The 24,791-nt window shown below is 35.4% G+C and overlaps 2 protein-coding genes across 8 annotated transcripts in view; one reads left to right on the plus strand and one right to left on the minus strand.

The window, feature by feature from the left end:
• Positions 1–434: 434 nt before the first annotated feature.
• On the plus strand, positions 435–23,383 carry LOC126966315 (serine/threonine-protein kinase greatwall). Of its 6 annotated transcripts, none has more exons than XM_050810298.1 (12): positions 435–801; positions 877–1,125; positions 1,469–1,697; positions 11,880–12,050; positions 12,123–12,247; positions 12,673–12,872; positions 14,772–14,984; positions 16,634–16,853; positions 18,348–18,505; positions 19,888–20,012; positions 20,780–20,992; positions 23,153–23,383. In XM_050810298.1, exons 1-12 carry the CDS (start codon positions 706–708, stop codon positions 23,197–23,199), a joined length of 2,046 nt encoding a protein of 681 aa, XP_050666255.1. In that variant the 5' UTR covers positions 435–705; the 3' UTR covers positions 23,200–23,383. The 6 variants fall into 6 exon arrangements, with proteins under 6 accessions (XP_050666255.1, XP_050666260.1, XP_050666257.1 ...); XM_050810303.1 differs by having other exon boundaries at positions 11,880–12,017; XM_050810300.1 differs by lacking the exon at positions 1,469–1,697 and adding an exon at positions 10,952–11,180.
• LOC126966321 (trypsin-1-like) overlaps positions 23,372–24,791 on the minus strand; it is a 37,406-nt gene continuing 35,986 nt past the window's right edge. For both annotated transcript variants that reach the window (XM_050810310.1, XM_050810311.1), the window contains one exon: positions 23,372–23,791. In XM_050810310.1, the coding sequence (XP_050666267.1) occupies positions 23,636–23,791 (156 nt within the window). In that variant the 3' untranslated portion in view covers positions 23,372–23,635. The remainder of the gene's footprint in view (positions 23,792–24,791) is intronic.

The raw sequence follows: 24,791 nt of genomic DNA on the forward strand, positions 1-24,791 counted from the left end.
CTCAATTACGATTTTGGTTTATGAGGATTCCATAGTGTCACCACATTGTAATTATGTGTACCTATTGCTTGTGTTATCACTTTTCCAAAAATAAATGATACCTATAACCTAATATTGGAAGTTTACAGGTCTGTCCAAAGAAATTGAATGATGGTTGATCATCTTTTTCACTCTATTTTCATAAATAAGACACCGAAATGGCTGTCTCTAATGTAGTATTACATAGATTATGCAAGAAAACTTACCTATGAAATTAAATGATTCAGGAAAACGAAGCTGGGCTGATGTAAGGAATGTTCGAGCCAAAAACTCCAAAAAGGAGTGAAGAAAAAAAAAGGCTGTCAACTGACCTTGAACTGACATAGTTATCTGTCAAATTGTCAACGTTTTCAGTATGTCACTGTCAGGAAAACGACATCAGTGAGCACTGAGCAGTGAGCACACGTTAATTTTGAAAATTGGAGTCTTTCGTACTTTATATAAATTAAAATGTTAAATATTAATAGCACTTTGCAAAATGCAACTTGCTTACTTAAAATAAAATATTAAAAGAAAAGTACTGTGTGATTAATATATTTCGTGTTCCTTGGATTGTTACCTGTAGCTTTCTAAAATGTTAGATACGTTTGTTGGCTCGAAGATAATATTATAAATAAGGGTCATAATTATTTTTATTTTATCACTGTATCTTTCGCCAACTCTAATATGTCTTTAGACGACTCAAATCCGGATAAACAGCCTTCCCGACACACCATTTTAGAAAAAATTAATTTGGACAATTCTGATGTACATACGAATAAGGTAACGCACATTTAACACATGCTACAAATTCTAAATCAATGTAATGATGTTTACACATACAACTTACAATTTCAGCTTCCCGACATCACTGATTTCACAATAATAAAACCTATTAGTCGTGGTGCCTTTGGAAAAGTGTTTCTTGCTCAAAAGAAAAATAATCCAGAGCAAGTGTATGCCATAAAAGTTATGAAGAAATCTGATATGATAAATAAGAATATGGTGGCACAGGTGGTGACAGAAAGAAATGCATTAGCACTGTCAAGGAGTCCCTTTTGTGTTCACTTGTTTTATTCCTTACAGTCCTTATCATCAGTGTATTTGGTATGTACTGTGCATGTTATTTTGCAATTTATATTTTCATTGCTAAATTATTGTACCCTTGAGCTGAGTTATTAACCAATACCACAAATGAAACATAATCTATTTGTTTCCAGTCTTAAGTGGGGCTTTCACTGTCCAACATTTAAACCTTTTGATCAATGATTTCTTATATATTACTCATAAAATGCAAACAGTAATCAAGTGTCCTGGTATGACTCCTACACATATACCAGCTAACCTGTTTGGATAGTGAAAAGCCCTCTTCAAAGATTTTGCCCATTTGGTTTAATGTAAATTAAAGTGAAAAGGACAACTAAATGGATGGTATTTATTTAATTTTTAGGTAATGGAGTACATGGTTGGTGGAGATATGAAGTCACTATTAGGTGTCTATGGGTTTTTTGAAGAATCAATGGCAGTATTCTATATTGCAGAAGTCACTTTGGCACTTGATTATTTGCATAAACATAATATTGTCCACAGAGACTTGAAACCAGATAATATGCTTGTGTCTGTGACCGGGCATGTTAAATTAACAGATTTTGGTTTATCTAAAATTGAAATATGCAGAGGTTGGTAAGTTATGATAATGATATTATACTAGTGGGACACTTCTTTCAACAGGATGACAGGATGGTACCACAGCTGCAACTGTTTTGTGCTGTCAAGCAGTAATGTGCAGGCCTTATTGTTTTTCGGTGTGAGTGATAACACATCCTTCCTTTTCAGCCTTTTCATTGATCTGCGACAGATTAGGAGATCATTGATATTTGATATTTAACAAAATTTTATACAAACTACTATTTGAAAATATTTTAACATGTCTTACTTGTTACAGATTTGGAGTTTTCGGATTTTATTAATAGGACACCAAGTTTGAACATGCACACTCCGGGCCAACTGTTGTCCCTTACGTCACACCTTTCATTTGGTTCTGCGGGGAATAATACCTACTACCTATTTGCCTACGCAGTTATGAACGAGTGAATTCCCAAACACATTTCGATCCGTTACGATTCAAGGCCACCAATATTCGACGTCATAGCTTTACGGACAAAGCACTTATGTGTCCACTTGTTCCCGGCCGGCGCAGCGAGCGGTCGTTATCAAGACTGTACACGAATATCGTTCTTTGTGTAGATTTAAGCTTTATTTTATAATTAACATATACTATTCATTACAAAAACATAAAAGGAAATAAATAAGACAAGTAATTAACAATAATAACAATATTTATTTTAAAATATACCTATTTTTACACTTTTTTTCGAATGAAAAGTCTGTGTGAAATAAAAAAGAAAGACAATATGAATAATTTATACATGGTCTTATAGCTTGTTTCAAAAGCTTTCAGTAACAGTCACTCAAATCACCCTAGTTATAAGCATTTTATAACTACACGTAAAATAATACACACGGGGAAAATGCCGCGAAATTGCCGGAAGCTTGCCGATCTATAGTGTACAGCGAGATCCGGAGCGCGCCGATCCGGAAAGGGTAATGTGTGAAAAAATAAATATAGTATTTAAATATTTATCGTATCCTATATCTAACAAACAAAGCTCAGAACTTAATAAATTTATAAATCTGAAAATTAAATATATATCACGTAGTGATGCGGATACACGCATTAACGTACATCCCCACTAGCTATACAAGTATATAATAAATATATATATAAAAAATGCATCAGTAATATAATATGGTTAAAATATATCCATTATGATACCCATCCTGATACAATCGATGAATTTAATTTAGGGTTTGCTTTTGCAATAATAGCTTTTTGTAGTGATTCTTAAAAGATTCCTTTGAGTGCAAATTTAGAAGTGGTGGTGGCAGGTTATTCCAACACTTTCGTAAAATAACGCAATTTATACGAAGGTTCCTTAGTGCCTACTCTACTCTTTGTTTAAAAAAAAGAATACTAGATAATTTTATTATTACTGATAAATTATCTACGTAAACGAAGTTCACGAAACTATAAATGACCCCCAGTTTCTTCGAAGCCGATTTGGCTTTGTAGTGTTGTCCAACAGCGGTGATACAAATGGGGTTTTTTTTAGTGGTTAAACGCGCAATCTTGAGTCATCTGGGGGTTAAATTGGACAAGGTTCAATTTACCTTATTCCGCGACCTTCTCAAGAGAGGACTCGATAGAAGACACAAGTTTCTCCCGGCACTGATCGACGATTTCCCTAGAGATACCTGTATGGCCCGTGTATACGGCATCGCCCATGCTGTCATTGCATAGCAACGTATGTTGGAGGTGTCTAATATATCATTGATATGCAGAAGAAATAGTTTGGGAGATAGCACACAGCCTTGGGGCACTCCAGCGTTCACGGGCTTGGGATTCGAGCAATAACCGTCGATAACGACCTGTATGCTGCACCGAGTGAGGAAGCTGGAGGTTCACTTGCATAAGCTCTCGGGAAGCCCAAATGATGGAAGTTTTGAGAGAAGCGCCTTGTGCCATACACGATCAAAGGCCTTCGCTATATCCAGTCTAACTGCCAGGCCTTCCCCCCTTGCTTTCGATAGCCACCGCCCATCTATGTGTTAGGTATACCAGAAGATCACCTGCCAAGCGACCATCGGGCTTTGATCAACTGGTGACAGTTTAGGTACACCAAGATCTGGCGGTTAATTATGCTCTCCATGATTTTGGAGAACAGCGAGATAATGTCTGACTAAAGTTCATGTAGTAGTTCAAGTGATAATGAACTTTTGTAACTGAGTGGTTGGGAATCTGATGAAGATAATGAAACTTGTAAAAATTACGAGGAGCGTGTAAAATTCATAGGTAAATATGATGATTACGGGTTCATAATTTATATAGATTCCGATTGAAGAAATCTGCTGTCATCGATATTATTTTCTTTTGGCTTTCTCATGTAAGGCCAGCCGTACACGGACTGCTTCAAGCAGTTATGACCGACTGCTTGAAGCCGCGACCGCGCGGTGAACTATAGCCATTCATTCGCTGCCGTACACACGACTGCTCGAGCAGTCGCGACCGCTTCAAGCCGTCAACTACATGATGAAATTCCATCGTGCTGTCGACCGCTCGCGTGCAGTCGCGAGGTATACACTGACTGCTCGAGCCATCGGCGGCTCTAGAGTAGTCGACAGCTCTACGACCTCCCCCTCCCTTCTCTTCTGGCCTCGCGGCGTCTAGTGTCTCTCTATCTCGTCTCATTTGTCGACTGATCTTTGAAAATGGAGGGTGTGTGCGATAGTGATGCGCTTATAAGTGCAATTAAAACACATGAAATTATTTGGAACTATAAGCTTAAGGAGCACAGCGACAAAATAAAGAAGAACAATGCATGGGCAATTATTTGCGCCCAAGTTATTGAGAACTTTGATAAAAAAACAAATCAAGAAAAAATAAAATCGGTAAGTAAAAACGTCAATCATTTTATTACACACACATTTATTAAGTTTATGTCATATTATAAAGTCACACACATATTTATTGATTTATAGCATATTCCATTGCCAATCTAGTTTGCCTTCTTCGCTTACAAAGTAATTAGCAAATTCTTCACGGATTGTTGTTAACATAGGCCCACCTGGGCGAACTTGCTGGGTTGAATGTACTATAGAGTGAGGAAGACCCTTCTACGGGAGTCAATCGTATCCTCAAATTTATTTCCATCTCGTTGTTTACGTAGTTGTGAAGAACACATGATACTTTTTTCTATATCCACTGCGAAATCAACACTGGCGTTAAGTGGTCTATGGAAGATCCGCCATTTATTAGCTAAAATGCCAAACGTGCATTCAATATATCGCCTAGCACGTGATAACCGATAGTTATTTTTTTTTTCTCTGGTAAATTCTTGCCACCATATGGACGCATTAAATTTTCCTGCAAGCTGAATGCTTCATCCCCAATAAACACATTCGGTAATACACGTCCATAATGCGATATTGCAGAAGGTGGAGGTATATTTAACTTTTTTTCTTGTAACATTTTATATAGACAACTCTCTTCGAAAATAGTCAAGTCAGCGTGCCTTCCATACGAGCCTATATCCACGAAAGTGAACATTAAATCACATACTGCTAGAAGTATTATCGAAAAATAATTTTTATAGTTATAATATGACGATCCACTTTGCGCGGGTTGTATTATTCTAATATGTTTGCCATCAACGGCGCCAAGGCAGTTCGGAAACTTAGAAGTTTTTTTGAAACCATTTATTATGTCTTTCCATTTATCTTCAGTTAGTTGTTCCATACACATATCCTTCATATGTATCCATATATTTCTGCAAACATCCCTCACTATCTTACCAATTGTTGTTGATGCTATTCTAAAACTATATTGCAAATCCATAAATGTACATCCAGTTGCCAAATACCTGTAAAAACATATTTTTTAATCAATAAATTGTACCAATAAATATTTTTTTTGTTGTTACAGCCATGTTAATACAGAAAAAATGGAAGACATTAAGAGATGGGTACACCAGATATGCTAATAGAAGATAGACCCGATAAAACAAACAGTTTAGAAGAAAGTGAGCACACTGAAATTACGTCTGAAGGAAGTGAAAATCGTCAAAATAAAATAAACAAAGAAAGAAACAAAAGAAAATTAAATACTACAATCACAGATGAGAATGTCTTAATTGAAAAATTAGCTAAACGCTTCGATGAAAAATCACAGAATTTGCGCATTGTTGAAGATGAAGATAAATTGTTTTTTTTGTCATTAGTTGGCGAGACAGAAATACTTAACGTAATTAAATACTTTAAAGGGATGACAAATCACATATATCCTGCGAGCAGGGGATATTCAAAACAGAATTCACCTTATGATTACCGTGGACAATATGGTTATAATACTGGCCCCTCTACCTCTGCATCAGCGACTGGCCCCAATGACGCGCTGTGATTGGTCGGCTATTGTGACGTATTACCCCCGGAAGAGATATGTAACAATGGTGAATGGACCAAATTTGTTAGTTCATTCAACATTGTAAACATCTCAGTTTTGTGTTTTATTATTTCTAATTGCTCTAACACATTCAAGCGAAATCCTTTTTCACATGTATGTAAAATATGAAAATTATTATTGTTATTTCCGAGTGAGTGACCGGTGTCATTTAAATGTTTCGCGAAGTGTGATTTTTAGGGATGATTATTCTTAAGTGCGGCAATATGTTGCTTTAATCTAATTTCGAAATTTCGACCTGTTTGACCTATATATACCCCGTTACAAGTGTCACAACTCAGTTTATAAACGCTAGATTTTTCGGAATTATTTAATCGATCTTTTCCATTACATATTCGATTGATATTGTGATTCGTTTGGAAGGACACATTAATATTGTTTTTCCTAAATATTTTAGCTATTTTATCTGATATTGGACTAATATATGTCAAACTACCCACATATTTGGTATTTGATTGTGGTGTGACGGAATAAAGTTCTGAATTAATTAAATATTTTTGTTTATTTTTATTAGTTTATTTACTAACTGGTTTGTATAGCCGTTGGAAACTGCGATTTGGTATATTGTATTAAGTTCTTTCGAGAAGTTGTCACGGGACAGTGGGACTGACATTAATCTGTGAACATAGCAGTGGAAAGCTGTGTTATATGAGATAGAGCAGAGTATCAGCAGTAGACTATGATCAGTGCATTCACCATTATTTAATATAAGAAAACAATTTTATAAATTAATTACAACTTTTTATTCTTATGACAACGTAATTACTTTCATGACTGCTTTGTAGTCATGGTAACTAAAAGTCACTAATTTCTTCTTCAATGAGTAAGACCTCTATGATACTCCCCCTCACGATGACCTTCAGGACTGAGTGACGTCTATCATCTTTAGAAGCTTTAACAATCTTGGTTGTGGTAATGCCTTTGTAAAAAGGTCTGTGTCCTTGTAACGGATGGTCACTAATTTCTTCTGGACACAATCCCGTATAAAATGTTCCTTTATACTGATATGTTTCGATCTCTTACCAGTCATTTGATTGTTTGCTAACATCTGTGCAGCTAAATTATCATTATAGACCGTCACAGTTTGTTGAAAAACTCTAATATCTTCCAACAGATATTTCAAGTGTAAAGCTTCCTTCGTTGCTTCTGTCATCGCCATATATTCGGCTTCTGCTGTTGACAAAGCCACTGTTCTTTGTTTCTTTGTTGCATAACTGATAAGGCCACCACCATACTTAAAAATATAACCGGTATATGAACGACGGTCAACGGTACATGCCGCCCAGTCAGCGTCAGCCATGCCTGTTAGTGCCATTCCTGATTGTTTATATCTGATGGTTACATTCTTCGTTCCTTTTAAATAACGAATCACCCTTTTTGCAGCTTGCTAATGTGTATTATCAAAACATGTATTATATTGGCTCAAATAACTAACAGCAAACATTATATCTGGTCTTGTGGCTACAGCGAGGTACATTAGAGATCCAATTAACATTTGGTATGGTATATTCTCCATCTCTGTGAATCCATTACCCTTCTCCAGTTTCAGACCAGTCTCCATGGGCGTTGACACTGGCTTACATTCAGCCATGTTGAACTTATTTATTAAAAAAACTTTTCTCCTCCTTTTTCTAATATATACAAGCAAGGATCCGCTGAAGAATTAATTATTTAATTAATAAATCCGATTTCCAACAATTTCTCATGTAACTTTAAGAACCATTGTCTTCCTGCTTGTTTCAAACCATATATGGCTTTGTTTAGTTGACATATCCCATTATTTTTATATCTATTTATATCTAAAAGCATTTCTTTTGCTTTTTTAATCAACTCTTTTCTTACTCAACTTTTGCATGGATCCTCCATGTATCGTACATTTCTCTTTTCAATTGTTCTATGTGCACGTGATGACTCATTTTTCTCTTTTATTCCCTTTTCTGGGACCATAACCTGTTATATGAGATAGAGCAGAGTATCAGCAGTAGACTATGATCAGTGCATTCACCATTATTTAATATAAGAAAACAATTTTATAAATTAATTACAACTTTTTATTCTTATGACAGCGTAATGACTTTCATGACTGCTTTGTAGTCATGGTAACAAAATTCACTAATTTCTTCTTCAATGAGTAAGACCTCTATGATAGGCTGCTAGTTTATGTTGTACGGGGTGGCAAGATGAGGCGGGAATAGCAATATCTGTATGTGCCGGCTTTCTATAGATTTGGTATTATTTACTCTTGTTAATGTTAAATCCAAAAAGTTTAGAGATTGGTTTGTTTCTAATTCTAATTTAAACTTTATTTTAGGGTGGATCTTGTTAATTTTATTAATGAAAATATCGATGTGACGTTCGCTGCCTGTCCAGCAAATTATTACGTCGTCAACGTATCGGTAATAAAACATGAAATGTGGGTCTCTCACCACGTAATTACACTCAAAATTATCCATAAAGATTTCAGCCATAAGTGGACTTAATGGTGATCCCATTGCTAATCCTTCTTTTTGGCGATAGAATTGATTTTTGAATTTAAAATAATTTTGTTTCATACAAAACCTAGTAAGATTGATGATGTCATCATTTTCACCGGGATGTATCCTCTGTTTTTCAAAGAGGTCATCCAGGATAATTAAAGTTTGTTCATATGGAACATTGGTAAATAAACTATCTACGTCGAGAGACAATAATTTGGCATTTGGTGGAAGGTTGGTATTTTTTACTTTATTTATCAAATCTAAAAGTCTAAAAAAACATCTAAAAGCCATCCCTAATTACATCAACATCCGATCTAACTAACACACATTCACGCGCAAGTAATATAGCCGTAAATAAATGTAAACAAATATGGTTAAACGAAGAGTGACGATATTGGTTTTCAGCTAGAGATAATCTCAAGCTTCACTTGAGAGTGTTATATTCCGAATTGACATTCAAATTACATAATATCGAGTTTGACTTTTTGAAGGAACTTCATTCCTAACTGGTGTCTTTTTTTTGGTTTATCTCGTTGTTTTATTGCAAAAAAAAACTTGAGATAGAAAAGAGAAAAGTTTTGTGATGATGAATTTCTGCCTGAATTCCTCTGAATTCTCTCCGCATTTTGCGTAAGCTCTAACGCATGGGAGTGCTCAGATAGGGAGCTTATCTACAGTTAACTGGCGATAAGATTCACTTATCGGGAATATTGGGACAGCTTCATAAGCTAGATAGCTAATTACTGACAGGAGAAGGTAGTTACCTATATCGGTAAATAGTAAATTGGGAACGGCCGCAAATTTACAAAAAAATGGGTTAAAGGTTGTGAACCAGTAATGTTCAAGCCTTATTGTGTTTCCGTTTGAGGGGCACCATTGCTACTAGCTAATGAAATTACTGATGTCACAAGGCTCAATTACGATTTTGGTTTATGAGGATTCCATAGTGTCACCACATTGTAATTATGTGTACCTATTGCTTGTGTTATCACTTTTCCAAAAATAAATGATACCTATAACCTAATATTGGAAGTTTACAGGTCTGTCCAAAGAAATTGAATGATGGTTGATCATCTTTTTCACTCTATTTTCATAAATAAGACACCGAAATGGCTGTCTCTAATGTAGTATTACATAGATTATGCAAGAAAACTTACCTATGAAATTAAATGATTCAGGAAAACGAAGCTGGGCTGATGTAAGGAATGTTCGAGCCAAAAACTCCAAAAAGGAGTGAAGAAAAAAAAAGGCTGTCAACTGACCTTGAACTGACATAGTTATCTGTCAAATTGTCAACGTTTTCAGTATGTCACTGTCAGGAAAACGACATCAGTGAGCACTGAGCAGTGAGCACACGTTAATTTTGAAAATTGGAGTCTTTCGTACTTTATATAAATTAAAATGTTAAATATTAATAGCACTTTGCAAAATGCAACTTGCTTACTTAAAATAAAATATTAAAAGAAAAGTACTGTGTGATTAATATATTTCGTGTTCCTTGGATTGTTACCTGTAGCTTTCTAAAATGTTAGATACGTTTGTTGGCTCGAAGATAATATTATAAATAAGGGTCATAATTATTTTTATTTTATCACTGTATCTTTCGCCAACTCTAATATGTCTTTAGACGACTCAAATCCGGATAAACAGCCTTCCCGACACACCATTTTAGAAAAAATTAATTTGGACAATTCTGATGTACATACGAATAAGGTAACGCACATTTAACACATGCTACAAATTCTAAATCAATGTAATGATGTTTACACATACAACTTACAATTTCAGCTTCCCGACATCACTGATTTCACAATAATAAAACCTATTAGTCGTGGTGCCTTTGGAAAAGTGTTTCTTGCTCAAAAGAAAAATAATCCAGAGCAAGTGTATGCCATAAAAGTTATGAAGAAATCTGATATGATAAATAAGAATATGGTGGCACAGGTGGTGACAGAAAGAAATGCATTAGCACTGTCAAGGAGTCCCTTTTGTGTTCACTTGTTTTATTCCTTACAGTCCTTATCATCAGTGTATTTGGTATGTACTGTGCATGTTATTTTGCAATTTATATTTTCATTGCTAAATTATTGTACCCTTGAGCTGAGTTATTAACCAATACCACAAATGAAACATAATCTATTTGTTTCCAGTCTTAAGTGGGGCTTTCACTGTCCAACATTTAAACCTTTTGATCAATGATTTCTTATATATTACTCATAAAATGCAAACAGTAATCAAGTGTCCTGGTATGACTCCTACACATATACCAGCTAACCTGTTTGGATAGTGAAAAGCCCTCTTCAAAGATTTTGCCCATTTGGTTTAATGTAAATTAAAGTGAAAAGGACAACTAAATGGATGGTATTTATTTAATTTTTAGGTAATGGAGTACATGGTTGGTGGAGATATGAAGTCACTATTAGGTGTCTATGGGTTTTTTGAAGAATCAATGGCAGTATTCTATATTGCAGAAGTCACTTTGGCACTTGATTATTTGCATAAACATAATATTGTCCACAGAGACTTGAAACCAGATAATATGCTTGTGTCTGTGACCGGGCATGTTAAATTAACAGATTTTGGTTTATCTAAAATTGAAATATGCAGAGGTTGGTAAGTTATGATAATGATATTATACTAGTGGGACACTTCTTTCAACAGGATGACAGGATGGTACCACAGCTGCAACTGTTTTGTGCTGTCAAGCAGTAATGTGCAGGCCTTATTGTTTTTCGGTGTGAGGGACACCATAGCTAGTGAAATTACTTGGCTAACGAGACTTATGTCTCAATTGCGATATTGCTTTTTCAAAAATCTTTAGCGGCACTGCATTTGGCCTTGGGCATTATGTGTTGCTTGTGTTATCATTTTTCTTAAAAAAAAACCTAATAATGAATGTTTATAGGACTGCCTTAAGAACAGCAGATTGCCTGTTGAATTGATTATTGGTACAAATGGATGTCTGTAATGTAATTTTAAATCTAGTAACAAATGTTTATATAGTGTAACCCAAAAAAAGGTGGAGGTCCATAGATCAATCAATATTTACTACATTTTTGATGTATATATATTTTTTTTTATCTAAGTCGGATCTGCAATCAGTCGCAAGACTATAAGCGGATGAGTTGGGTGAGTATGACGTTTAGACAAAGAGACAAGTGTCTCATCTGCCTTCCTATAACACATCCTTCCTTTTCAGCCTTTTCATTGATCTGCGACAGATTAGGAGATCATTGATATTTGATATTTAACAAAATTTTATACAAACTACTATTTGAAAATATTTTAACATGTCTTACTTGTTACAGATTTGGAGTTTTCGGATTTTATTAATAGGACACCAAGTTTGAACATGCACACTCCGGGCCAACTGTTGTCCCTTACGTCACACCTTTCATTTGGTTCTGCGGGGAATAATACTACTCATAACTCAGAAGTTGCAGCTTGTGAGAACCTTCTTGATGAGCTTAAACTAATTAGTATGCTTTTATTAGTATTTGTAGAAAGAGCACACACTATATTTTGTTGCATAATCAGAATATTTATTGTAGGTAAGCAGAGAGGATTATTTGATGGAACGAGTGGATTGGAAAGTTCCAACTCTGTGGAACATTCTCAGTTGTCAGGAATACACCCATTCCTGAGCGCCGAGAGCATTCATGTAGAAGATGTGCCTGTATGTATATTATTTTTTAGGATTTTCTTTGGTTAAGTTTGTGAGTGCAATAGGACATGTAAATAAAGTACATCTTTTTAAATGATTGTGTAACTATAACCAAATTTCCCACTGAACTTTTTCCCATTGAAGTGATATTCTAAGGGCTAAGGGAATCGGCTCAACAGTAGTATAAATTTTTTATCAAACACCTAATGTTAAATTGGTGTTTCAATCACACACATTTCTATAATTTTAAGGCCCATTATCCTCTAGTCCTGCAAGAGAGAGTGGGTGCTTCTTTTACTTCACCCACAGCTCAATCCTCTTGTACTTTTTTCCTCTTCTTCCAGAAAATTCTATTTCACTAATAAAGATCTAGAGTGAATTGTAAACTCCAAATTTTCAGAACTACAGATATACTCATCGCAATATATATATTACAGGCTCGAGACTCCGGATCTGAATCGTTGAGTTCGTATGCAACATGCGAAAGCTATAAAGATAGCTCAAACTCGAGAAGTATTAAATCAAATGATCTAAGCAGCACTAATGGATCATCATTAGAGTCTGCTCTTACTGATTCACAGCATGATCAGTCCACTTCTCCACTATGCAGAGGACATTCATTGAAGAGGATCCCTAGGTATGGAAATAATTTTATTGTAAACTAGTTTTCAGTCAGAGGCAACGATCAAATTTATCATTATTTGGTTCACAAGTGATGAATGAATAAAAAAATGTGTGTGTGTAATTATGTAAGCACTCAACAAGTAATGAAACAAATGAGTGCTAGTTGATGTTTGTAGCAAAAACAATATTGTAATAACAAAGGCTTTAAATACGACTGATGAAAATATAATTTTACCACATAATGTAGTTAAATGTCATGTAATTAAATATTTTTTTTTTATTACAATTACAGAGCAATTATTTTTATTATTTTAAAACTTTTGTTGAAATCGCATATTGAAATTTATTTAATTCATGTCTATTAATTGTTGTTCAGTATGCATATGAGTTACAAGAGGTTTGATAGCTGAAGTATGATACAAATGGTCTAGTTGACAAACTAAAGTCAGGGTGTCGAATTTGCGTGACTAAAAATTCACTCTGATAATTACTACGACTATGCAGTCCTGGAGAATCCGTCCCTGGGTGTCCACAATTAGGGCCTATACTTAATAGTGGTTGCCCAGGCTGCCCCGCGTATTCTAGAGGGGGCAAATCTGTGCTGACTTGGGGCAATCAGAGCAGGAGGCTCAAACCTCCACATTCGCTGTGGACTTATGCAATATTAAGGGGCTTCGCTCAAATTTAGATGCCGTCCACTTTCACCTAGAGACGGCGAAGGTTCAACGGAATCAGACGGTCTTAGATTCGAATCATCGACGATCAAGCTATCTCCGATCGGCTTGATTCTTTGGGATGGCGTAGAGATGTGGGTTCTCTCTGCATCTTCTACCGCATTAATCATGGGGAGTGCTCAGAGGAGCTGTTCGGGTTGATTCCAGCGGCCGAAGTCCACCACCGACATTACGTGCAAAGTACAACCCGCACAATGTAGACGTCTGGCATTCCACAACCGCGCGTTTCGCTTGAAATTTCTTGCCTCGCACAGCCACTTTGTGGAATCAATTACCGGCTGCGGTTGTCCCGAACAGATACGACTTAGGGACCTTCAAGAAAAAAGCATACTCCCACCTTAAAGGCCGGCAACGCATTTCTTGACACACCTGATGTTGCGGATGTCCATGGGCGGTTGCCTCAAATCTCCCCATCCCGTGAGCCTCTTGACCGTTTGTCCCCTCTTATATATAAAAAAAAAGTATGTCAGAAAAAAAAGCGCCTGAGGTTCACCAAGCAGGATCAGAGTGCAGTATATTAATGCATACCGTATTCTGATGAGACTGCCCAAATATTGCAGTGCGTCAGGCATGTTTGCCGACGCCAGAGTCACCGATTATTTCGCAGTGATAAGATCACCAGTTGCTGCTTTTTGGTCTCGCATTCGCGAATCCGAAAACGAAATTCTCAGTGTATGCTCTGAGCACCCAGAGAATCCTATACTCCATTACTGGCTTTCGGTGCATCGTGACATTAACCGGAAATAGTATTATCAGTACATTACTTTTTGTACGAACCCCCCTTTGGGGCAATTATAGTTTTAAGTTATTTAATTATTAAGTACTGTGATGTATACAATTTTATTTTTAAGTACATCTTATTCTATTTTATTCAAATGACATATTATTATTATTATTCATGTATTTCAATAGCAGCTAGTACCTAGTATTTGTATGCATATACATGTTCTTTTTGCAAGGAACTTCTTGCCCTGAACAGCCGCATCAATAACTTACCGGCTGTAGTTTCCCCCATCTGATATGAGCCAGGGTACTTCAAGCATAACCATACTCCTACCTAAAAGGAATGCTTCTCTTAAACCCTAGTGTTGAGGATGACCATGGGCAGTTGCCTCACCTCCCATCACTTGAGCCTATCGCCTGCCTAAGGTTAACACTGTAATTTTGGGATCTTCTAGTTTCAGAGGTAAAAAAAGAAAAAGGATATTAGATTGTGATGGAGACACACCCACCGGGGTAACCAGTCTAGCTGAATCCAAAGAAAATCACAGTGGACTTACACAAGAGATTATGGCATTAGAACTGGAAGTTACCCAGAACACACCAAAGAGAATATCCATACATCCCACACCAGAAAGAAGAAACCCCTTAAAAGGTGTTCTTAAGAAAAGGTAATATATAGTTTTAATTAACTTGCTCCTAGCGTGTATTTTACATGCTGTTACACTTAAAATACAAGATATTATTAAACACGCGTGTCTTTTACTGTACATTAGCACAATAGGACAGTTATAGTTAAGTGTTTCACGACATTACAGTTAAGTTTCTGTCTCAGGCCATAGCTTCTGTTACAAATAAAAATGCGTTTTCTTTAAAGTGTGTAATGTAATCTTAATTAAACTTAAGTATTTATTGCCGAGACTTCAATAAATCAATAATTTATCTTAGCTGAGACCTCAATAAATCAATAATTTATTGAAGTCTCAGCAATAAAACAAAAAAAAAATACTATACGCCTAGGGGTTGGCACAAACTGTCTGGGCGCAATATCTACTTTTTCTATACCACACGGCATACATACTGTGCAGTTTAAAGTTATGCCCATTAAATCATTTTTAACACATTTGCCTGTAAGTAATCTGAGTGAGACCTGTAAGTGAGTGGCCATAAACCAAACTATAACACACACATGCATAATAATAACACACTAGTGCATAATAGAATTATCCCTTCAAAGTTAAGTAAGTCTGTATTGCAAATGAACGTATGAGAGTAAACAGATCATTTTTAATTTAATTGGGTAATACATTTTATTTAACAACAAAGAGGTTTTATGCCATTGAAAATTTATTTATTATTATAATATTATTTATAATTCACAATAATTTGTAATAGAATATATGCATTTTATCACTAAAACTATGATTTTGAAGTAGGCTGTATCGCTATATGTAATCAATACATCGCAAGTGTGTTGGAATAGTGCTTATGAAACTCGTGAGCAACTTGCTCACTAGACACTCGGCTGACTTAAGCCCTCGCCTGCGGCTCGAGCTGCAACCCACAGCCTCGTGTTTAATGAGCAAACAAGCTCACTTGTCTCATAAAATACTATTATTTTTAGTTCAATAACATTGGTGTAAAACTTAATGCAGCTCATACCAAGCATTCACTGTGAGACAGTAATTGAGTAACAGGCCAATAATTTTTGTAGTGTAGTTTTCAAGTAAATTTTGTCGACAATAATGACAACAAAACAATGGAGTTAAGCCACGTATTCACTAGTAAACATTGATAAATTGTTTATGACTAGTGTAACAAGTTTACAATAAACACATGTTTCTGAAACTTGGCCGTCCACACGTGTCAGTTATTCATAGGATGTCGCCCGAGGAGGTAGTGATGCTCTCTGCTGCTTACATAATTATTCACAAGAGCATTAATCGAAAAATAAAAGAAGAAAATGTGGTGGATTCGAAACTATTTGTTGAATAGAAGTTATGTATTTAATGACCTCCGCGGATTTGATGGATCATTTCAGAACTTCACCAGACTGTCACCAACTGACTTTTGTTTATAAACTAGATATTTCGTCTTGCTCTCCACTCGTAGGCAACACGTATCATAAACAATGTTTCATCACCTATGTTTCTGAACTGTTTATAAACTGTTTACAGAAATGATGAAACATTAAGAAACATTGTTTATGAACAGTTTATAAACAGTTTATTAACAAATGTTTACTAATGAATATGTGGCTTTAGTATAGTTTTTAAATATTTGTACTAAGCTCATTAAATAAATTTTTGTATTATTACAGATGGGTCTCCCAGAATGACAGTCATCACTTCAATGTAGGAGTAATATTTTCAACACCAGTATCAAATAGCAAGGCACATACTATGCAGAAGAGACAGAAGGAGACCAGATTTAATTTGCCTTTGGAGGATTCAACTTCTAGTGTAAAGGACAAGTCTTTAATTTTCGGAAAACATATATCGAACAGCTTAGAGATTTTTCCTGTTCGAAGAATGAGCAATGTAAGTTTGTATATAAAATGTATTAATCGCTACGGCTTGACTATATATATAGACAGTGGGAGGCTCTTTTGCAGAAAAATCCAAACAGAATAATGCTTTCATATAATTTAATCAGGGGAGAAAAAGGCACCGTTGTGGTACCCATAATCTGGTTAGTTTATTGACCATCTAAGAAATATATATAAAACATTAAAATGTTTTGTAAAAATACTCTTAAATTTATTTTTATGGGAGAGGAGGTTAATAGGTATAAAAACCCACCTACACTTTCCTGCAACACAAGAAAAATGAATCTGTTGGTATTTTAAATAAGTAAGATTTGTACGCGCCTTTCTTTAAGGTTAGGGCCCATGTTGTTTTATCAAACAATGTAAATTATACTGTCAATATTTTCTTAAGTGGTTGTAAACTAAACTATTTGCTCACCTTTTTGCTCTTAATAGTGATTTTCATTATTATAACACTAGAAATAAGGGATTGCTTGTAACTAATTCTAGTAGGCTTCATAAGATACATAATAGCTTTAAGGGTAAATGTATACACTTCTATAATAAAGTCCCAGCCACTGTTCAGGCATTATCGATAAATAAATTTAAATGTTTTATAAAAAAATGGCACTGTCGTAAATCTCCACTGCTGAATATCTAAATGATCGGACAGCCTGGGACTAGATTGTGATTATTTTATAGCGATAGAAATGACTGTACAATATTGTATATTTTTATTGAAAAGAGCGCAAAAAAAGAATACTGGGAGAGTTTCTTGCGCCGCTTCTTCTCTCTCAGAGCGCCATTTGTTTCCGAAGCGGTAGTAGTATCTAGTAGTTATTAGAAATAACATCAAAAATAATTCTAATGGAATCAATTTTGAGAAAATAAATGCCTTTTATGCCATTATGCCTATTACGGCCTTACAAATAAACTTGGCATAAAATATACTTGAGAATATGAAATTGTTAACTATCACTGACAACACTGTCAATACAATAATAATTTTGAAGTTTTCCAAATATCAAGCAGCCTTACAAATAAACGTGGGAAACGTTATACATCCCGTACCATAAACCAATTGTAAGCAAAATGTGTATTTGTAAACATTTTGTTTATTCTTGTTTTATTCTCAGTTATAATTTTACGACAATTTTAGGCCGTTACAATTGACGACACACACAAAAGTTAAATCAACACATTTTATAAAATACAATCGACAATAGTTTCATCCATAAAAAGTGCCTCCATTTAACTGTTATAATTTTTTTAAATAAAAATAAGGGACGAGTCGAGCAAGACATTCAGCTGATGGTAATTGGAACGCCCTGCACGTTACAATGCAGTGCCGTTAAGGATTATTGTAAAATCCAAAAATTCTGAGCGTCACTACTGTTGCGCTCGTCCACTTGAGACATAAGATGTTAAGCTCATTTGCCCAGTTATTTCACTAATTACGGTCCCCCTTCAGACAGTTTGCCAGAAAATAATTGTATTCTCATTTCAGGGTGAAGGTAGTTCACCGCCGTCTGACTTGTGTAAAACGCCAGCATCCGCGGCACAAACACCGTACAGGACTCCAAAGAGCGTTCGGCGCGCGAGTCAAGTGTCCGATCAAAGAATTCTGGGAACACCTGATTACCTGGCTCCAGAATTGTTACTTAGGTGAGTGGAGTTACTATGTGAAGAATTTTTGATATAAGAGTAGGCAAACGGGCAAGAGGCCCACGGGATGGGAGTGTTGAGGCAACCGCCCATGGACATCCGCGACAACAGGTGTCAGATGCGTTGCCGACCTTTAAGGTGGGAGTATGCTCTTTTCTTGAAGGTCCCTAAATCGTCGGGTAAACAGCATCGTAATTGATTCCACTAAGTGGCTGTGCATGGCAAGAAATTTCTTTAAAAACGCGCGGTTGTGGAATACCAGACGTCGATGTGATGCGGGTGGTATTTTGCATTTTGACGTAACTCCACCACCGGACTGGTGGTGGAATTCAGCTGCTGGTATCAACCCAAACAGCTCCTCTAAGCACTCCCCGTGATAAATGCGGTAGAAGTTGCAGAGAGGACCCACATCTCTATGCAACGCCAAAGAGTCAAGCCGACCCAGAGGTGAGAACAGTACAGAGTACTGTTCTACACATAGAGATGTGAGGCCGAATTTGCGCATTATATAGGCTTTTAGTGAAGTACTGTCTCACCTTACTGAGTACACCAAGCTTTTTAGAGGCCTTCTCTTCCAAGTGACCACTGAACTGAACGTCGCTCGATATATCGACGCTGAGCATGCCGATACAAGCTGTGGCAGTAAGGGGAGTGATCTCGAATCTAGGGGATACGATAAAGGGAGACTTTTTAGCGGTATACGCACAAACTTGTTAATATTGGAATTATCGGTAAATAAGGCATAGGTAGTAACAGATTTAAAATCTGTTAAAAGCTCTTATTGTAGTATTGGTAGGTATTCATTTAATCTCTTGTTTTCTCGCATCTCTTACCAAATGCGGGGATGTTAGTTTTTGAGATTTTTGTCTTCATCATGATTCCTTCACCATCACCTTCAGACATAAAATTTTAAGTTTCGGTATCTCAGTAGTATCATTGCGCAAACAAATGATGAATATAATAATAATATTAACACACTTTTCACAAATTATCTTGCCCCAAATTAGGCATATATAGCCAGTATTATGGGTTGCAAGACAATGATATATTTAATACAATATACTTACTTAAACATACATAAATACATATAAACATCCATGACCTGGAAACAAACATCCACATCCATCATATAAATTCTTGCAACTACCGGGATTCGAACCCAGGACCTCGAGCTGAGTAGGTAGGATCGCTAAGGAATATGGATGCTTGTTTTCGAGTGATTGTACAGGCTATGCATAGTTTGGGGTAAGATAATTTGTGTATGTCAATTTTAATAAAAATAATCGCAGGTCCGTCTTCAAATTTAGTGATGTAGTTAAGTAACCAGTTTGAATAGAATAAATAAATAAGACATGTGATGTATATAAAGAAAAACTTTTCAGACAAGGTCATGGCCCACAAGTGGACTGGTGGGCGTTAGGAGTGTGTCTGTATGAGTTTATGACTGGAGTGCCTCCGTTCAATGATAAAACTCCCCAAGATGTCTTCAAAAATATATTGGAAAGAAGTAAGCAGATATGTTTTTGTAATTTACTAATAATATGTGCGGTATTACATATTAAAATAAATCTTTTAAAAAGATTTTAATGAGGATCAATACTCGTATAAACATTTTGTAATTTTTTTAAAGTGATAACCCCCACTTCTGGGATTAATTCGAGTTCGAGTGACGTCACTTTCATACATCTTGATAATATATCTTATTGAACTCTCATGCGGGTTCGAGTCCCGCATCGCATATACAAGTTTGATCCTTATCAGCAACATAGGCCGTTGGTTCAATAATACAGGATGTAATTTTTTTTAATAATCATTCCGGTCGATTTCCGTCAAAATTGAAGAAATTAAAAAAAAACTAAATATGCAGCTATTTCTTTCTTATAAATTGAGGGCATAACTCCTTTCACAACTCTTCTCTAAGTCTCGTAGTTTCCGACTTGGCCATCACAGCCCTTCTCAAAAAACCACCATGTATAAATTGTTACAAACACAATTGATCGATCGTAAGTGCTCCAGTGGAGGTCGCGGTCTCGTTAAGCGCGGCCTCCTCCATCGCTTACAGAGTAAATATCCACCAGAGACTAGACGCTCGATATTTGTCGACGATACTTAATACAGATCGAAGATATCTGGATTTTTAGAATTCGGAATCCGTATCATGATAGTACACACTCGATAAATATAGTGGATCCTGGATCGAAATCCAAATATCGTGATAAATATCGAACGTCGCTATTAGAGACCTGGAATATTAAAATGTTTTTTAAATTTTAGATATAGAATGGCCTGAAGCAGATGAAGCATTGTCTGCTGAAGCCGTGGGTGCTATCGAGAGTCTACTTACAATGGATCCCAGCTGCAGGCCGGCCGCAGCCGAAGTACGAATAATGCCTCTGTTTAGGAATGTTGATTGGGATAACCAGCTGAATGCTGAGCCACCATTTGTACCAACACCAGATGATATACATGATACTGGATACTTTAATGGTAAGTAATAAAAATGTGTGTGTGTCAGCTCCGACGCACGACTGGAGTTTACTCCTCAAGAGCGATTGTCTTTGAACAGGTACTAAACAAAATCAAGTCCAATGGAGTCGGTTACAAACAGACATACAGCAGAAGGTAATAAAAGCGTATAAATTAAATATCAAATAAACCCTTAACGCTCAAAATATGTCAGGAAATGCCCAAACACAATTCCTGTTAAAAGCGGAACTCAAAATTCCAATTTTAAAAGGTCCATCAAGGAAGTTACGTTTTGGCACACCATTAAAGGTATATTATACGTATATATTATATTATGCGTAAGCTATCACGCAGTATACTGTGTATGCTGGCTACACACAAGTATATATACACACACACACACAACTGAAAAGTGAAAGGTGCGCGAGAAATGATGCGCACCAAAAACGTTACTATCCCATTTGATGAGTAGGTTTTACTCTTCATATTTTTCTCATACCGGGCGCCTTATATGAAAATCGATTCTTAAGGAGTAAATTCCAAAAATATATGATGTAAGGATTCCAAAATACCCATGGCCCAGTCGTGATATAAATATTGAGATTAAAAAGATACGCAAATAAAGTCTTTCCAGGATGATAAATAGGATTGAATTCATGCTAAAGGTTGATGCATCTAATATTTTCTATATTGCCTATATTCCTATAATGTCCTGCAAAATTAATAAGAAAAAATGCCTATTCGTTGTTTGTAGTACCACAATCTAGGATTATCTGGGTCAAAACGCAACTTTTTCTAGGCTCTGTAGGTCATATAACTCACTGGCCAAATCGCAGAACATTGATTTATTCATTCCGCTTGCGCAATATAAAAAGATAATACTTAATTTACACATGTAACTTAGAAATCTTGTTTTCATATTTTCATTTTTATTTTAAATTATATATTACAATATTTTTAGATTTTAGTTTATAAATTGTTAAAACTTAGTAGTTATAGGATAGTTCCTATAAGCGTAGTAAAAATTATGAATGCTGTGGTAGCTTATAAGTGAATTAACTCTTATCCATTTTATTATTATATATATTTTAAGTTTAAGCATGTAAAGAGTGTAATTTGTTAGTTGCCCAAATATATAAATTAATAAATGTATATTTATACAGTTTATTCGTTAATACTTTTTATGAAATATTTGGTATTTAATACACATTAAACTTTGATCATGATTCTACATTATAGCCATTACAATTTTTTGTATTTATTGAAACGAGTGGCCGTTGAGTTTCTTGTATGTTCTTCTCCCGAGCTCTACTTTTTCCGAACATATGGTGGATTCAGTAATTTAAAAGAAATATTTATAGTGACGATTAAAAAGCGCTTAGTCGAAGCCTAATTGAGTAAAGTTTATATGATATTGACTCTGAAACGACATGAGTACCTTAAAAATGCCCGTGTACCTTTCTTAGGGGCGTAATTCCTCTGGTGTTGACTTTTTGCTGAAGATGTGAGTAGCGGTGATGTATTAACATCGGGTGACCTTTGTTTGTCCTACTCTTCCATAAAAAAACATATAGTAAAATATATAAAACCTCGAATAAAGTCACGTGTAATAAATCCGCTTGGTTTATACCACGTTTTCGCGCGTAAGTCGAAGTCGATTGATAAAAATATAATAAATTGCGTTGCAGCTTGGTTAAATTGGTTCTGAAAATAGTACACGCTTGCTAACATTATAGAAGAGAAATCCGACATAGAATAAAATTTACATCTAAGGGCAACGAAAACCTGAAAGGGTTTATATATCTGGGTATTATTCCCAAAGTTTACAATTGTACAAGTTTCCGAGATTAGCTTGTACGTACGTGCTTTGGTTTTTTTTTAAATGAAAATAAGGAACGAGACGAGCAGCACGTTCTGCTGATGGTAATTGATACGCCCTACCCATTTCTATGCAGTGCCGCTCAGGATTCTTGAAAAACCCAAAAATTCTGAACGACACTACAATTATTGCGCTCGTTTCGTAAGATGTTAAGTCTCATTTGCCCAGTAATTTCACTAGCTACGGCGCCCTTCAGACCGAAACAATAATGTTTACACATTATCTACTAGCAAAGAACTCAATTGTATATATAAATAATAGTTTAAAAGTATTAAGGTTACATATATTATTGTATTTTTCAGCTCGCAACATTCTCCAACAGTTGCAAGTATCTAATTTCGACCTTTGACACAAGGTATATGATGCTAAAAATATTTGGATGAAGATATTATGGATTAGACAGTAATTATGTGTGATATATTCAGAATAAGTTATAATGTTATTTATATTAAGTAGGTTTCAGATGAATTCGTGTAATTATGTTTGTGAATTTTTATTTTATGTAGATTAAAATAAAACAATTTCATGCTAAACGATTTATTTATTCCTTATAATTGGCACATTGATATAGTGTATCAATTTTTTAAGAAAGGCAATATGGGGTCACCTTTCTTAAAATAATTGAATGATAATTTTATACTAGTTAAAACCAACGCCAAAGAGTCAAAGATGGTGGTATGACTTTTGAACTGCACAAATCTGGTACCACAACAAAAAAGGAAATTGTGGGTATTTTGAAATATTTGTACGGGGGTTGGTTGTGCTAGGGAATTTCGGTTTTTAGATTACATGGAATTTTTCTGTATCCAAGGCAGAAATGCTGTAACGCGGGTGTATACACCTGGGTACTGCCCCTTACCACACCCTATACCCCAGGAGACCACGCCCACTTGGGTCCACCGACCGCCTTCATTCACCATCAGGGGACCACCGCTGTCACCCTAAACAATAAACAAAATGTCATTATATTGTCATATTATTTTAAGTCACAAATATATCGCTTCAGTCATATGAAGTCCTAATTTTCTGATAATTTTTTCGTCAAACGTCAAAAAAACGAAACATTTTTTTATCTGCTAACACTAACCATTTTTTTAACGTATAACGTGTAACGTATAAATATTTCAGTTTTTGTTTGTTTATTGGTTGTCTCTTTCATAACTTTATTTAAATTTAAATGTACCTACTATAATATATTTCAAATCCTACTGTGTGTTTTTTTCTTTCTATAAGAATAATTTGAAAGATGATTTATACAAATGAGTTTGTTAGAACAAAACATGCAAAACAAATTATGAGAAACTAGTTTTTTTTACAATTTAATTACAAAAATCATTAAAAAAATCCGAGATTATTAAATGTAGAATTATTACTGTATTAACAGCCGCCACCAGGCACAATTTAGTACAGTTTCAGCTGTATTCAAGGCCTAAGCGAAAGACTGAAAATTTCGGCATATCCCAGCAGAAAAAAGAAATTTAAAACTTAACAAGACAAAAGTCTACTGCCATTTACATTCCATGGCTTCCCACATAATTAATGAAAAGATTGATTTAAAAAAAAGATATTTCCGAAGCTGTTGTGTTTACAAATATTGGTTGTGGTTTACCACACTACTAAAGTAGACATATAACTAAGAAAAAAACGATTCACTCGATTGTATGAAACGAACAATCATTGATAGTTTGACACATGGTGGCTATAATCTTGTAAAAAACGGAGATAGCCGAAATCCAGCACGTTTTAAGCAACTGTTCGCGTTTTAACTTAGCCGGATTATACTTCGTCGCCAATCGCCATACTGTAATTACTAGTATTTCAAACTTACGTCAAATTACTGCACGTTTTTACTTTTTTTTTATGGAATAGGAGGACAAACAAGCGTACGGGTCACCTGGTGTTAAGTGATTACCGCCGCCCACAATCTCTTGCAACACCAGA

Source organism: Leptidea sinapis, chromosome 10, assembly GCF_905404315.1.
Source record: "Leptidea sinapis chromosome 10, ilLepSina1.1, whole genome shotgun sequence".
NCBI lineage: Eukaryota > Metazoa > Arthropoda > Insecta > Lepidoptera > Pieridae > Leptidea > Leptidea sinapis.